The sequence below is a fragment of the Bacillus rossius genome, chromosome 2, assembly GCF_032445375.1.
Source record: "Bacillus rossius redtenbacheri isolate Brsri chromosome 2, Brsri_v3, whole genome shotgun sequence".
NCBI lineage: Eukaryota > Metazoa > Arthropoda > Insecta > Phasmatodea > Bacillidae > Bacillus > Bacillus rossius.
The window spans coordinates 114455661-114473875 of NC_086331.1; the positions used below are offsets into that span (position 1 = coordinate 114455661).

General features: G+C 32.6%; 1 protein-coding gene across 1 annotated transcript in view; it reads left to right on the forward strand.

The window, feature by feature from the left end:
* Positions 1-18215, forward strand: part of LOC134529642 (uncharacterized) — a 192419-nt gene that overhangs the window by 121781 nt on the left and 52423 nt on the right. The window contains exons 20-24 of the mRNA XM_063363952.1: positions 570-741; positions 5494-5589; positions 6486-6667; positions 10625-10825; positions 15468-15648. Of these exons, the coding sequence (XP_063220022.1) occupies positions 570-741; positions 5494-5589; positions 6486-6667; positions 10625-10825; positions 15468-15648 (832 nt within the window). The remainder of the gene's footprint in view (positions 1-569; positions 742-5493; positions 5590-6485; positions 6668-10624; positions 10826-15467; positions 15649-18215) is intronic.

Sequence of the window (18215 nt, forward strand, 5' to 3'; positions counted from 1 at the left end):
AAAGACAGTTGTTCACAAGTTTAACTTTGAATACTTTAAATTGAAGGTTAAAAATTTCCAGTAAAATTATTGACATTTCTTACATACTCAGACAATTGTATTGTTCAAAAAGTTTTTTTATTCATTTATTTGAATTGTATTCATATACATAGGCCTATATTTTTCATTTTTTTTTTTGTTTTATCTTGTGTGTGTCATAATTCTCCAGGAAAAATTTATCGTGCATTATTTACACGTACTTTTTTTTAAAAATATAATTGTCATTACTGATGTGTGTGATTTCAGGTTGGCAGCTCTGGTTTTAATTTTTAATGGCGATAAAGATGAAATCCACTTTATTTAACTACAAAATTTGCTTTTTTATAACATCATAAAATCTTGACTCTACCCATTTCTACTGACCTCATGTCAACGAGACGTTCAACATTGAGAAAATTCATTCATTCATTCATTCATTCATTCATTCATCATTCATATAGCCTTAGTTTGGTTTTTTCCCCCCGGTATTATGTTGGAGGCTGTCTTGTGTTTTGTAAACTTAAAATCAAATGAAAGATATCTTTGTGCAGGAAGCAACTACGAACAACAGTAAAAGTGCATATGAAAAGTTCTGTGAGTCAACAGTGAAAAGTGTGCAAATGTGCACACTCAGAGGGCAGTTGGAGCTGGTGTATCTAGACAATGCAGTGAATATTGATCAAGTTGAGGCAGCTTCTGAAATTGTGAAGAGGTTTGCTACAGGTATGCACAGCAAAGAAACAAAATTTTTTCCTCACTGTCTAATAAGTGTAGTGCATAAATTTGATTTTCGGAAATTACACACTATTTTATGCTCTTCCTGCAATGGCTGTGGTTTCATCTTGCTACCTTCTAGCTACCACCATCTCCTGTTTTTTTTTTTTTTTGTAATGTCTTCTATTCCTTTAGGATAACATTATGTGGTTAAAAATTTAAGTGGTATGTTAATTTTGTAGTATTAGGTGTGTTTCTTTATCCTCTCCTTTTAATGTCTGCCCTAACATTGTTTGGGTAGACGTGGGTCAAGAATTAACTGAGCAAGTCTAGATTCTTGGTATATACTTGGCTTGAATGTTGATTCAAGAGATAAGTAAGTTCAAGACTCAACATGTTGTTGGGCAAGTACAGTCAGTTATTCCGAAAAGTAGGCCTGTGTGAACATCAGTTTTTTAGTTTGATTTGAATACAAATATGAATACCAAATTATTCTCAAATACGAATGTAGCTTTCGAATAGTAAGAATGCGTATTAAAATCCCACAAAAAATTTTTTTCGCAACATGTAACAAATACATAGAGAAAGAATAAGTGAGCTCATATTTACAGTTTTTAAAGCTAGTAATTTATAAGTTTTTGTTGTTAATGGCAGCCAAGTAAACTGTATTTTCGTTCAGCAATATTGTAAACACATTTTCTGCTAATTTTGTCTGGAATCCGAAACCATTATTTTAATTTTTTTTATATAATTGTTAAGTTGCAACTTCTGTTTTGTCACATGGGTTTTACTTGATTGAGACTATTGATTTATACACTGTTGAAACTATTGCGTTTACTTATTTAATGGCTACTTGCAATGGAGTGTGTGTGTTTTGTGGTGTTGTAGTCCATGGTTGTTGACGTTTATTTATTTTTTCCATCTTGTGTGTGTGTGTGTGTGTGTGTGTGTGTGTGTGTGACAAAATTAATAGAAGTAAGTTTTTTTTCAAGTTTGAAATGTTTTTTGAATCATTACTGTTTAGTGAGACAGTAGTGAAAATTTTTTGAATATATGTTGCATTATAAAGTAGCTTGGCTTCTGGGTTGTAGCCGTGTCCTTGGCGAATAATTCACTGATGTTTCAGTCGACATTGCAGTCGCCATCATCAGGGAGCAGTTAACAGGTAACTGCTCCCTGATGATGGCGACTGCAATGATGACCGAAATGTCGGTGAACTATTCGCCAAGGACACGGTTTCAACCCAGAAGCCAAGCTACTTCAGACAATGGCTGTGAAAGCCTGCGAACATTATTATGTTGCATTATGTTGGCATATGCAATTGTTAGTATATTACTAACTCACTATGTCAAATATTGGTAAGCAAATGAATATTTGTTATTTAGAATACAAATAGTTTATTATTTGTATTAGAAAATTTGAATATTCACACAGTCCTACCAAAAAGAAAATCAGAAGACAAGGCGTATCGCCTTAACTTCGCCATCAATAACATAGATAAATAAATAAATAAATATCTGCCAGTTGCTCAACAATATTTTTGCCCCTTAAAATTAACTTCACCAACTCTCGAGCGATGGTATACTTATCTGTATCATGTTATTTAAACTACTCTAGCCCCTTTGACAGGAGTTTTAGTTTTATTGTGTACCAAGATACCTAAGTAAGCATAGGAAAGCTCTTAAAACAATTTATTTTAATTGACGTGCTGGTTTACTAACTTTTTAGGATATTTTTAATTGGGCATTATAATATATTTTAATCAATATAAATTCTAAAGAATTGGTTTTATCACTTAGCTAGCTCATTAAGAAATATTTTAAAAATGGTATTCTAAATCAAACTATGGCATAGAATTTGATGCAAATTGAAATTTGATATTAAATAATTATTTGGAGGTGAGCTGGTGCAGTTAGGAGGCATCTGGTTCACATTCCATAGGATCTGGGTTTAAATTCCGGTCTGACCATCTTGATTTTGGTTTTCCATGTTTTCCATAATTTACTACAGTGAAATGCTGTATTGTTGTATGTTAGGCCCAAATAAAAAATATTGTTTAGCAATAAAATGACAGTTGACATTGAGTTTTGTCCATAGGGAATGACCTAACCAATCAAGATAAAAATTGCCCTGTTTGTTAGTCCTGGTAATATATTGCCTTCAAACCAAAATTACTTTTTATCCATTTCGGTCCATTAGGTGTGATATTATTCTCTTAATTAAATTGTGTTCATAGATCGACGTGTTTCCCTGGATTCACAGTGTCATAATATATTTAGTTTTATTAGTCTAATCAGTTTTAAAATAAAAATTATCTGAAAAAATAAATACATCCCTCAATGTTTGTCGTACAGTGCACTTTCAACATCTTAAAATTCTTTTGAAAATAGTATGATAGTTTTCATATATGGAAATAAATCAATATAAAAAATATTGCTTATTTTAAAATAATTTTACTGATATTTGCTTATATTCCAGATGCTGTTAAATTTGTTTTGGTTAACCTGACTGGTTACGAGAGTCATGAAAAAATCCTGAAATATTAATGGTGCTCGAAGTTACAAAATTTAAAAATCTAGCAGCCTTTTCTGACTTGCCTTTTGCTTTTTGATGCCTCACTTCAGTTTAATGTCTTACTTTAAATACAAATATTTGCAGACTGTCCACTTAAACCAGATAAAAATTAATTGTGAAATTTTTTTAGCTTTCTAAAATTAAAATCGGTACGATCCTGCAAATAGTAGATCTATTTTTGTATTTTGTTTAATTTTTATTATTATATGCAAAAAAGGATTCTGTTATATAACATTGCATTAGGAAAATTTTATTTAGAACAACTGAATAAGTTTTGAAATCGGTTCACCAGGTATTTGTAGATATTGTGTTAAGTGTACAAAAATCAGTCATGGATAAAATGGCTCAAATAATACATACTACCAAGTGTTCTGCCCTATCTACCTCAGTCGGTTAGGTTAACCTAGTGGGGTGGACACAACAGGGAAGCTCCAGGACCTTAGGTTCAATGGCACTGCTTTATTTGTGTAGAGGTATACAAGTAGAGAGAAAATGCCGACTGACTCATCACGTGGCTCTTACAACCAACAGAACACCACAAATATTTATTAAATTAATTTACAAAAAGGAACTGATTTTACAAGAAATAATACCTTTTTATATCGGTTCAGGCCATTTATTCTTATTTAAATTAGTTTTTTTAAAATAATATCATGCACATACTTAACTTGCAAAGATATGAGTATTCAGTTTCACAAAGCATTAAATTAAACTTGCAAGCTTGGGGCCCCGTACTATTACAACACTTTAAGAGACAAAAAGCACATGGCTGGTTACACCAGTGGCAAATACAAAGAACAAAAAATATTTTTGAGGTTAATAACTAAATTATTTTTTTTTATTTATTAAATGAAGCGACGGAAAGTTCCTTTCACTTGATTATATTTCTACGCGATAGAGCCGATGATGCCGAAAGCAGATTAAACTTCATGCCGAAACATGCTGGAAGCCGAAAGATGAAAAAAAAAACTTTCCTTATTAAGTAGGCTGCATCCTGATGCCAATAGCGGAGGAGACAAGGCTCACTCCCGTCCTGTACTTAGTGGACTACCTCAAGCATGGCCCGGATGTCTCACGCCACTAAGGACCGCTAAAAGAATCAACAAAAAATTCACCAAAATTAAGACATCGGCCACAAATAAATAAAGAACATTATTCCGGGGGAATCAAGAAAGAAAACTCGCCCAAAAGGCCGTAGGCGGTAGTCAATTCACCGCATAATCCAGCGGATTAAAACAGAAGTTTTTAATGAAGATGATTACATAATGGCTGACCGATTAGGAAGAAGGCGGCAAATAGATCATCTCTTAAGAAGCTACACCATAGATATTGACACAAGACATCAAACTTGGTGAGCAAAAATGAAAACAATACAGGTTTAGTTCCAAAATTATCACTATAATACATCTCAAGTAAATGAAAAAGATTAAGGTATTTAAATATTATTGTTTAAAACAAATATTTATTTTTTATAAAGTCCTTTAAATTAATGTTTTTATAAATTAATGTCTTTTGTTGAAAGAATATCTTGAAGCACTTCACTTTAGATTAAAAATAGGTTTCACATTTCTCACAATTAACATTTAGATATTATTAAAATACAAAACTTACATAACAAAGAAATTATTTTCAAAATTCACAAAATGGAGCCTACATAATGTCCAGTTTGCAAAAAAAAAAAAAAAAAAAAAATTAAAATATCATGACAACAGGTTGAGTACATGCAACGTTACGAAGTGCAAGTAACGTATAATATAATTTAAAAAAAATTTAATAATATAGACCATTGGAATATACAGCAATTTCACAAGAAAGAATACCTGGAATATACATCTACAATTATCAAGTACATTTGACAATGTACTTCCTATGATAATAGGAGTATAAATGTACATGTTAAATATGTCAAAAAAAATTTTTTTTTGTCAGATTGCATTTGATGTACATATTTGCATTTACTATTGTAAAATTTTTCTCACTCCATATGTTTATGTGTTCCATCATCTGCCACTCTTGTTCTAATGTTCAAACATCCTTTCAGATTTGAACGAAAATAGTTTAATCTACCTTTCATGTAAAACCATAATAGCTGAAAATTAAATGTCAACTAATACTTTCAACTTTCTTTTCATGTGAATGTAGATTGATACTAGTTATGTATTTAATGTTTATGATTTTTTTTTTAAGGTGCTATGAGCTTTGGCAGCATTTCATTGGAAGCCCACACAACTTTAGCTATAGCAATGAATAGGATTGGTGGGAAATCAAATACTGGGGAAGGAGGTAAGTATTTACACCAAATTTACTATAAAATATAAAATTGGTGTTACGTAAATTGCTGTATTGCGTTAAATGAAGGCATGCAGTATAACTTAACACTTAATTCGTCATTCAGATGAATACAGAGAGTAAAAACCTGGATCTAAATAATTATATTTTGAGGTCTTATTTATTCATTTATTCAAAATAAAATAGCACCATAATTTACATATTGTATTTGATTTGTTTTGCTTGTTTAATTGTTTGTATATAACACCCACTGTTTATATATTTAGCATTAATGACAGTGTCTACCAAGCAGAGTTATCATGATTGATAACTATTAAAATACAACCAAAAAAATGGAATATACAGATATAATTATATGATGAACCAAGTGCTTCAATGGATTTTAAAGTAGCAGTTTCTAATGCATAGGCTGTATCAAGTATTATTTTTTAAAAATCTTTGTTAGGATTCTTCTTGATGTTTATTTAATTTGTATAGACTTAGTGTTCACTTTAAGAAACGACAGTTACCTAGGGATTGAATTAGCTAGTCTTTTTACATAGTATATAGAACATTTAATGAAGATTTATTTAATAGAAAATTGCTGCTGCTATTTATATTGTTACAGAAGATTTTCTGCACATTGGTCAACATATAATTTGTGCAAACTAAGTGCATACAGTCATTATCTATTATGATTTGTTGAAGCAGAAATATTTTTTAATATTTGGGGTCTTAATATATACTGCTTCCTCCTTATTACTGAGATGAGTTGCAACCAACTCAAAAAATGTATATATTAGTTGGTAAACAAAACAGTAATTATCAAAATATTTTATATGCTTGCTCTCGTTGGCAGGGATATGTATTTTTATTAGTGTTCTCTAAATAGTGTGTAATGTTTTGTGCAGGCGAAAATGCAGATCGTTACCTAGACCAAGATCCTATCAACAACAAGCGTTCTGCCATAAAACAGGTGGCTAGTGGACGTTTTGGAGTCACAGCATCGTACTTGGCACATGCTGACGAACTTCAGATCAAAATGGCCCAAGGAGCCAAACCAGGTGAAGGTGGAGAACTACCAGGCTACAAGGTAAAAGCCTAAAATGTCCATCCCGTACTCAATTTGCAATAAAGTGGCAGTGTTAGTTTGTATTATATTTAATTAATTATTTTGCTCGAGTTATTTACTTGTTTTTAAGTTCTAGCCCAACAGTTGGTAAAACAAAAAACCTGACACTTGACGTAAATCATCTGTATCCAAGTTAAGAGTATACAATATATCTGTACAAAATATGAACATACTCTTTAAAACACTAGGATTCATCATACAACGTTATAAAAAATATCTAATCAAAAACTTAAGGTGACATAAATTTTATATGCCGTTGAATGAAAACTTGAAGGAATGATTTTGGGTGTGTTTAAATAGAGGGATTTCTTTATAATAAGGTGGTTCAAAACAAACAAGTTAAATGTACTCGTCAAGTATTAACAGTTGTATATATATATATATATTGTTACAGCTGTAGATATCACTATTCTATAACACTGTTTTAGAGTTACACCTACCCCTTGAAGTAATGCTGTTAGATTTGCACAGTTTTTAAGTAACGACTGCAATAAATTATGACATGATTTGAAGTAGTGTGCTTTTTCATCTAAGTTAATTTTAAATTTCTATGTGCTCATAATGAAATTGGCACTTGAGTAACATTAAACATAAGGTAATGAATTAATAATATGACAGGGCTTGAAACAGTAGTTAATACTGACTGTTTATACAGTCTGTTTGTTACAACTGATGCACTACTGCTACTGCTAACATGTTAAAAGTTATCTTGAGATATGTTATGATTGTGATAACAGTTAAAACAAGCTAATTAGTAATACTGGTGACTATACCTGAACCTGTAAATGATTGTGTTGATTCTTGTTACTACTGGCTACCATCCACAAAAATTTATGCAAAAATGTTCTTTCTAGCTGTGCCATAATATTTTCACTAACTATGAATGAGGTCAATGTCCCTTCCCCTTGAGGCCCAGTGAAACCCTTCTTTTACGACAGTGAGAAAGCATCCAGAAGCAACGGAAATACTTGGAACATGTTTATTGCATGAGATAAATAAACTCTAGTTGATGAAATATTTAAATGTGCACAGATGACTAAAATTGTTTGAATGCGAGAGTGTTTGACCTTGGCCAAATACTTTTCTGTTTCAATTATGGAAAAACTTATGATGATTTATCAAGAACAGTCAGTGTGGTTCCGAAACTATCAGCAGTGCTGTTGTCAGCATATATGTTTCAGAACTGTGGCATTTTGTTCACTAAAACCAACAATGCTCGTCTCATGAGAGAGGTAATTGTGGAAAGAGCCCTTTGCAGAAAATGCTAAGTTTTGATATGTAGGGTTTACAGTTTGGTTGAAGTAGTAATTAAAAAAAAAAAAATCAAAACCTGTGAATGTACGCTTTTTTCCCGACATAAAATCTTCTTTTCCTGGGCTATATGGATAGCTTAAGACTTCTACCTGGTTTACAAAATACTTAAAATTTATCAATGATCAGAGAAACATGGATTATACTTTTTGAACTAAGAAATGTGGAATTTATATAATATAATTTTTTTATGTGCTGTATATATTTTTTAAGATAAACTTAATAGAACAGTTTAAAATGCAATAATTATGACTTATTTAGTAGCCTTCTTACATACCTACATTATAGTTATTTCTGCCTTAAGAGTCCATGGCTATTTGAAACACTTGCATACCTGGTTCTTTGAGTCAAGATGTATATTTTACAGTTCAAACCGTATGCTGACAAAGTAAATGTTAAAAAAAAAAGAAGGGGTGTGCATGTTATCAAATATTATTCCTGCTTGAAATTTTTGTTTTTTTAATGATTCTAAGATTTTAAGGATAATACGAACTATAGGATACCAGTTTATAAGTATTGGTTGGATACTCTTGTTTGAATGAGATTAGTGGAATACAGTGATATAAGGATTGTTGGGATACACTGCTTGGCAGTGATCAGTAGTAAAAGTCAAGAGATCAGAACGGTATATTGCTTGGTTGAGCTAGGTAGGATACATTGAGAAAAAGAAACCTGGGATATTCAACTTCATGGAGATCAGTAGAATACAATAATAGAAGGATCGGCAGGATACGATGGGATACGATTGCCAGGATAATATTGGCAGAATACAATAGGATACAATTGGGATGACATGATTGGATACGATTGGTAGAATACAATAGAATACTATCATCATACGATCAGCAGGATAAGATTGGTAGGATACAATCAACAGGATATGGTAGGATGCAATAAGATGTGATCTACAGGATTCAGTTCACAGGAAATGTTAGGATACAGTAGGATATAATAGGATATGTTTAGCAGGATTCAATAGGATAGTATTTGTAGGATACAATAGAATACATTTGGCAGAATATGAATAGTAAGATACAATCAGTAGAATTCAATTACAGTATCAATGGTCTGTGGATTTATGCTTAGTAGTGCACCTGTAATCATTAGTGGTTTGGTGGCCTTTTCATAAGTTTCTAATATGTGCTCTATTAAGTTTAAGAATAATGTAAAGTAAGAGCAAAAAAAAGAAATAAAAGTATTTTCAATGTTCACTTTTGTTTCTGATTTTGTAACACGTTTTTTATTGGAACAAATTTCTATCATAAATTGCAAAATCAATTTTGACATTTTGCAAAATATTTCATTCTCAGAAAGACCGCAACTTGGTATGATAAGATTATATTATGTTCTACTTAAAAGTATGTAGTTAAATAAAGTTAATTTTCGTAATTATTTTGATAGGTCCTTAAAGTTACTTCAAAAGGATTTTAAAGTCATTTTTTTTTTTACAAAGGAACATGAACTGTGGTAGAGTTGTCTGATTAAAATTGTCTCTCAGTAGTGCAGATACAAGTAATGAAATAACATAAAAAGACTCAAAAACATGAATACTTTTTGACAGAACTTGCATGAACTGCCCTGACAAAACTGTACTGTCAACAAGAAAATATGATGTTCTTAAGTAATGAAACATTAATATTGTGACATGCTTATTTGTTTACTTTAAAATGATAGGCAAGATGTGCAGATATAAATAAAGATTAACATTAGAAACAACATATCTATTTGTCTAATAGTATATATATATATATATATATAGAGAGAGAGAGAGCTGGAAAATAAGGTCCTTCTTTATTGTTTGCAGAAATAAAAAGATAGTTATTAATTAAACACTAATATTTTAACTTATAGCAGTGTTCTTTTAATAATAATATCGGTGAATTCCAGATTTAAATACTGATTGTTGAAGTAGCTTTACTTCTGGTTTTAGCCGTGTCCTTGGCAAATAATTCACCAACGTTTCGGTCGTCATTGAGTCGCCATAATCAGGGAGCAATTACCTACTGATTATGGCGACTGCAATGTCGAAATGTTGGTGAATTATTTGCCAAGGACATGGCTACAACCCAAAAGCCAAGCAATTCAGACAATGGCAGTGAAAGCCTGTGAACATTATTAAATACTGATTACTGTAAGAGTCTGTGAATTCACAATTCTGTTTCGACTTGCCAAGTTGTATCTGATGCAGTGTTTTATTGTTTACAAAAAAGTTTAATAACATAACATTAATATTTTAACAATTAGGGAGTTCTGGTAATAAATAATAAAGACTAACATGTGTGACTTAAGTGTCCAGCGCAGGACAAGATAATTGGACAGCTTCATGTAGCCAGCTGTGACTAAATAGCAAAGAGCACATGTGGTTATTATATGCTCGTTAAAAGCTGTAAGAAGCTGTATTTCTTAAGTTGAATGTTCTGTAAGTCGGTGCATATGTTATGTGTACTTTTAACATTATTGTGTGAATTATACACATGTATATAATATATGTAATCATATGTAATGTGAATGAACTTGAATTGAAAATGTGAAAATAATATTGTAATTTAATGTTGTGTAGTTTTCCTGGAAATGTGTTTGAAAATAATAAAAAATTTTAAATTTCAGGTTTCTAAGGAGATAGCAAAAACACGTCACTCTGTGCCAGGAGTTGGTCTTATTTCACCACCACCTCATCATGACATCTATTCCATTGAAGATCTGGCTGAACTCATCTATGACCTAAAATGTGCCAATCCTAAAGCTAGGATATCAGTGAAACTTGTTTCTGAAGTAGGAGTAGGCGTAGTAGCCTCAGGTGTGGCAAAGGTAAATAAATTTGCTAATGCAACTATAAACACATTAAAAGTTATTTATTATTTTTTTGTTAAAAATTAATTATATATATTTATTTTGTTTCAAAGCATTTAAGATTTAAAGTAGAACCCTGATTTTACATTACTGCTTTTTACGTTTTCCCGTTATCTGCACCATTTTATTTTGGTTCTGTTTCAACTTCATTTGACGCAATGCAATAAATCCTGTTGACTACAACACGGCTACAATCTGCTTCGCACAGTTTATGCTATTTGTTCATTCTATATCTACTAAATTTGTTATTCCTGTATTTGTCATACATATGTTGAAGATAACATTTTTGTGTGAAATACCAAATCCAAAATGCTGTTGGGAACAATAGCACTGTAGCTCCTGAATTTTTTGATGTTCTCTTCCATTAAAAATGGTATTTACAGGCTGCCAACACTGGTCTAATAATTGCAGACTTTGAGAAAATGTTAGCAAGCGACGTTAGCGCTACAGTTTACAGAAATTCTGACTGTTCATATGTAACTTATACATAAGATATTGCATAGTTTCTATTTATGGTATTCATCTTTGCCAACGTCTGTTATAAATCACGTGGTTGGTAACAAATGCATAGCTGCCAACCATTACGGATTTTCCGTAATTATTACGGATTTAACACCGAATTACGGAATTACGGAACATCGCTGGTGTATTACGGAAACGAGGCGTTGTGCTGCACGGAGACGGAAAAAATTCAGTTTCTGCTGTGCGGTTTCGTGAACGCAGTTCGAATACATCGCGTGGTTGCGCAAATAACGGAACTAGTATGTGTGCGCATGTACTATTGAAATTAGTAGATTAATTCTCGTGTTTTCAAATAGTAATGGGATGGTATTACGTCCGTTGTACGACAAAACTAGTACATATTCTCGGACTTTTCGTTTTTCGGCTACTTACATCACGATAATTTTTGCACGGTACTTTGGCTAACCTGTGTTTTAATTTTTTTTGAAAGCCATTTTTTTCATCATAGTGTTTTTGTCTTTCTACAGACGTGAAATTTTTTTAAATGTTTTTCGATAGTGTTTTGTTCTTCAGTGCCGGTTGTAGAAATGAAGCGTGTGACAGAACAAGTGTTTCTGGGGGGAAAAAAAGAACGCAATTCTTCAGAACTTTCGACTTAAACTATTCAAAAGAATGGCCATGCTTGTCGTCTTCAAATGTTTTGGAACACCACGCGTTTTGTAATGTATGCACGTGTGACTTTTCGATTGCACATGGTGGAAGGGATGACTGTAAACGGCATATTGAATCAAAGAAACATGCGGAACATTTTATAGCCATGACGATTAATATATCTATATCGTCGTTTTTTTCGCTACATCTGAAGAAACGAAAGTAACGAACGCAGAGTTATTGTTTACAAGTTCTTTTGTTTGTCTTCTGTTGTTTGTTTACAAGGAAGTTCTAATCCAACCAGGATAAAAGAAGCAAATAAAAAGACAGTTGTTCACAAGTTTAACTTTGAATACTTTGAATTGAAGGTTCAAACTTTCCAGTAAAATTATTGACATTTCTTACATATTCAGATGAATGTATTGTTCAAATAGTTTTTTTTATTCATTAATTTGCATTGTATTCATATATACCTATAGGCCTATATTTTTCATTTTTTTTTTTGCATTTTATTTTCCTTGTTTTATCTTGTATGTGTCATAATTCCCCAGGAAACATTTATCGTGCATTATTTACGCGTAATTTTTTTTCTTCATATAATTGTCATTACTGATGGGTGTGATTTGAGGTTGGCAGCTATGCAAATGTAAATGTCAAGTGTAAAATTTTGACTTACACTGTGAGTAATAACTGAAATTATATATGTACGTATTTTATCAAGTTGGCAGCTTGTAAAAGATGGAAAACATTTTCAACTGATGAATAAATAAACATTTTAAAGTGCATAATTGAGCACAAAGGCATTTGTGTTTCACTTGCTGAGAAGTTAGGCATGCCTATTTCAACTCTGAACACAACTGTGAAAATTATTAAATCATTGAAGGAAATGCAGCCCAGTGTGGTGATAAAGTACTGTATTATTATTATTAATATTCTTAACCTGTAAATGTCTATAATGTTACTATGAATTGTTAATTAAAGTATGAAAGTTCATATGTACATAGACTGAATGTATGCTTACTTATACTCTATACATATTGTAAATATAGGACTTAAATGTTATTTATTCTATTAAGATATGATTCAAACACACTTAATCAATAATTATGTGTATACCAATGTTCTAAAAGAACAAAGATGTGGTTTCTATTTTTGGTATTTTAGAATTACTTTGGCCTTTAGCTGTGTGTTGTTAGCTGCTAAGCAAGTGAAGAAGCAAAATAAGTAATCATTATATGTGCCTGAAGACAATACTGGCATGCCGGGTGCCAGTGCCCTTGTTTAGTGGCTGATTATGGGATTTGAAATTGTAATGGTGTGTATTTAGTTTGTTGTGAAGTAAATTCTGTGAGTGAAAATAGGAAAGTAACATTTTGTACCCAGCAATTTTAAAGTTGTGGGTAATTGCATTTTAAGGGAAAGATGGGAATCTTGCTGCTGAATAGGAATATTCCGTAAGGTTTAAAAACGTAACTCAGTTCTTATTCTTTTCTCTATGCTGTCCATTCCTCCCCTAGCCCCTCCTGCCATAGACTGTTTCCATGCAGTCAGTGCTCGTAGAGGGGAAACTAGTACGCCATTTGCTGATGAGAGAGTGGGCGGTGTGGCGTCAAGTTCCCGCTGGTGGAGGGGAAGTGACACGTGCCTCCCCTACTGTGTAGGGGAAGGAGGAGAAACACATCTTGGCTGATGACTAGAGACCCGGAAAATTTGCGGGTTCATTTCGTGTTATGCTAAAATTCAAATAATTATACCTTAGTGCTGCTTCTGTCATTGGTTCACTGTTAATCTGGAGGACTGAGGGCCAATTAGAGACCCTCACTCATAGAAGTGTCGAATCACAGGCCACCCAGTCGAGACGACTCACTAGTCAGCAGCCAATGAACAGTTGGCATTTGCCCGAGTGTGTAGAGGATATTGGAGTCTATCCTGGAGGTCATTGAACCCGCGAATTTTCCGGGTCTCTACTGATGACACACTGACTAGTTCAACTGCACTTTCATAGCTGACAGCCATAACGGACCACCTCATTTGATTCAGTTAGTTTCTAAATAGGATTGTAATATTTTATAGCCGGTAAACATTTCAGTCAAATTTATTTGCATTCCTATTGTTGGTACTTTTTTTTACCATATGTAGGTAAGGATTATTTTGAAATTATTTTCTGAAAAACTCCTCTTACCATATTATTCGCACCCAAGTTTTTGTGTCCAAATGTGATATAATTAATTGTGACTAATATATGGGTGAATACGGTATAAAATATTAACGACTAAAGCACATTTTGGAACAAATCCATCCACAACTCTGTTTTTAGTTTAATGATGAGTGTGAAAACTCTGGTTTTAAATGAATTATAATATTATTTAATGCTTTACACAACTTTTAGAAAAAAATCTTTTGTATAATTACTGCTATCATTTTTACTGGCATTGTCATAGATATTAAAATAATAGATTATTTCATTGGTTTGGGTAAAATAGTTTATACTTATTGTGGTGAATACTGAAGCATTGTGTTGCAATGAAAGTTGTGAAATATGTCACTGCTTTACAAGTTTTTACATACACATACATTATTTTATATATATTTTGACTATTTATTTACTTCCATTAAAGAAGTTAATTCTTTGAGACAACTCCTGAGAATTTATTCTTTTCATTACCAAATATTTGCATGATTCTTTATGTTTTGATTTTTTTTTTCCTTGGAAATCTTATAAATGACAGATGATGGTCAGATAGAGATTGCCATTGCAATGAAATTTGAAACGGCTAAAGCTATACTGTTTATAATGAAAGCTTTGGTTCCATAGTGGGTATTTATTATTTTATGTAAGAGTTTTGTTGTAAAATACAGTTAGTTATGCCACTGTTTCAACAACTAAGTGAATTTTATTTAGTTTTTTCAGGAACTAGGGCTAGTTTTGCATACTTGCAGTTACCATTTGCATTAAAATTAGGTGTGTTTGACTAGGTTTTTGTGTTTTAATTTGCTATTTCGGTTTAATTATAGTCTTAAATATTGTTATTAATTGGGGTAATACTGTATGTCCGGGGCATTATTAGTTCTAGATGCTGTTAAAAATGGTGAGGTGAACTCCTTGCACTGCAACTATTTCTACACATGTTCATTGTGCGTTTCTATAATTTGCACTTCCATAAGTTTTGTGTTGTGTACAAGGTTAGATGTCACAGTTTTAACAGTGCTTTTTATTTTGGAATTTTTTTTTAACTGCATAAATAGGTTTTTGTTGTGATATTTTAAAATTGTTTTATTCTTTATTGAATGTAAGCAATGTCACAAAAATCTGGGTGTGCACTCACATGCACATGTGTTTTTATGTTGCCTATTGTAAGAGTAAAGAAAGTTTTTATTTATTTGATATGTTTTATGATGTATGTTATTGATGTGTAACTTGTTTGTAGGAATATTTGATAATAGTTAGATTGATTTTATACAAACAAATAAATGATATGGTTTCTAGGGGAAAGCTGAACATATAACTATATCTGGTCATGATGGTGGAACTGGTGCAAGCTCTTGGACTGGAATAAAAAATGCTGGCTTACCATGGGAACTGGGAGTTGCAGAGACTCACCAGGTTCTGGTTCTGAACAACCTTCGCTCCAGAGTGGTGGTGCAAGCCGATGGCCAGATACGCACAGGTTCGTGAAACTGCCAGAATCCATTTAAACTGGTTTCGTTCACACTAGATGAGAGAGGACAATAATAATATTCTTATCGGTAGTAACCTAGTGTTGTCTAGTTTAGTCAGCCTGAGGCATGTCGGGCTATTCTAGCCAAAATCGGAGAGAGTCGCTGAGGAATAATTCTAACATAGTTAAACAGCAGACTAGGTATAAGGTAAACAATTTCAAAATCTGAGAAAAAGGCACCACTAAACTGGGTAATCAAGTTTACTGCCCAATTGTACATGAAACTGATATTCACCATTGTGGTAATGCTAGTATGTATAGACTAGATTTTTTTATAACTATGGTGCTGCAGCACATAAAAAAGGTTAATGCTAAGTAAACATTCATGCTTGACCTGAACAAGATAAATATGTACAAGAGAGATACATTGTCTAAATAATTGTAGGGACAATGGTGTAATAATGATTACAGTGAGTTACAGGAGCGTAAATGTAAAATTATGTAATCCATACAGTGATAAATAAGCTATTTTGTGGGTACAATGAAACATTAATACTGAATATTTATGCAGCAAAGATAACATACTCAAAAAGTCTATTTAAAAGTTCAGCTTTGCTAAGGACCTTAGTTCCCTAAAATACTGGCCAGTGATTATTAGAAAATAAGTCCGTGCCTCTTCAAAGTAATATGAAGCAAAAATAGTTTTCAGCAACAGTACAAACAGGCAATGTTGTGGCAGTTAGGACAAGGCTGATTGAAACACTCAAGTTCTTCAAAAGTCTCACCACAGTATTTAAAATTTGCAGCTAAGTTCGATAGTAATGCTGAAACAATTAAAAACAAAAGTTCGATTTTAAATTCCAAGCAAGCTATTAGAATCACCAGTCACTTGCGTGTGCACGCCTCCACACACTGTGTGTTGTGCGGGGATAAATTGTGCCTATAGTTCGACGAAATAGCTTTGCGTTTTGTACTGTCCATTTTTGCCAATTAAAAGTCTTAAAATGTGGCAACTTGCAAAATAACCATAACGTCCACCGCAGATTTCTCCCAAACAAAATTCATGATAATGCTCCTGCTGCAAAAAATTCGTGCAAATTGCAAAAAGCAAGCGTAAATGTCAGAGGTATGATGCAACGGCCAACCAAACTGCTCAGAAATGACCAAATGCACCTGGCTGTGTGCTCACCACACTTTCATTAAGTCTCAAACTAATTTAAATGCTTGAGGAAGGGAAGTATTTGTGAAATAGTTCAGCTTTTCCTAAACTTCTCACTTGTAGCAAAAACATTGCGCGAAAACAGTTACTGTTCATTTCTACAATCCAAAGTAAACTTGGCTACACTGTTAAATTATGCACCTTGTGTAAGCAACTGAACAGTCAGCTTGCATATTCAGCCCGATTCATGGCTTTAAAGCTTAGGAGAAGAGGCCTTACTTTCAATTAAGGGCGTTGCTGCAGCCCCTCGCCAGTCACTCGTAGAACTCCAAGTCCGGGCTCCCTCGTGGCTGGAGGCTCAAGCCCGGGACGTGAAGAGGGCAGTCGCGGTCGCCGCGGTAGAATAGCCTCGTCTCTGCGCTGAGGTGAGGTCGATGGTGGCATGTCCAAACACCCGGAAACAGAACCCATCAGGCATGATAACTACTGTATGCGCACACAAAGTGTCACGCAACACTAGTAAAGTGGCACTAGTTGGCATGGAAATTAACTGGACCCAAAATAAATTAAATATTAAAAATCAGGTCATACAAATTAATTAATCCCAAAAAATAATTTAAACAAAAATGCCACATTAAAACATAACGATAAATAAAACTGGAAACTTTGAGGCACAAGGAGGCATCTTAATTCTTATGTTCTTGTGTGACTAATTTATTTATTTATTTAATTTTTAAAATGCCTACCAACATTACAAGCAGGCACAACAAATATACAAAGAGACAATATGAACAAAAGGACAATACAAAAGAGACAAAAGACAAATCACATAGATAAATACAACATTAATTAGTTACAAAAAAAAAGAATTTACACGGATCAACTAAATAAACATTTACAGAGAAGATTACAACCAAAAAGTAACTACAGAGTAAAACAAAAACAGAGTAATGAATAACAATAATGCAGAATTAATAGGCATCAACATAACTGAACATGAATGATGCCAACTAGCACTGGCTTCATTTTATATGCGCTACACAGCGGTGACAATTGTATTTCTGTTAATTACATAAGTAAGTTGTAATATCCTAAAGAATAATGGCTTTCAACTTTAAAATACATAGTTTTATACAGGAAAAGAAGTTTATGGGCAACATTTTACATGGGAAAAAATAACATACATTGTATGTAAAAATGGATAAGTTTTAAGGGAAAGAGAGTTATTAATTTTGAGAAATTTGTAAATTATGATTTTGTTTCCTTTCAGAACCTGTTTACAAAAATTAGATGTATTAGAGATGAGGTTAATCACAGCAACAATAGAGGGAACTTTTCCCCATGACTCTCTGTTATTGAGAAGTTGTACTTTACTTAAGATGTTTTTAATATTAATATTTGCTTAAAGCAGTTTCTA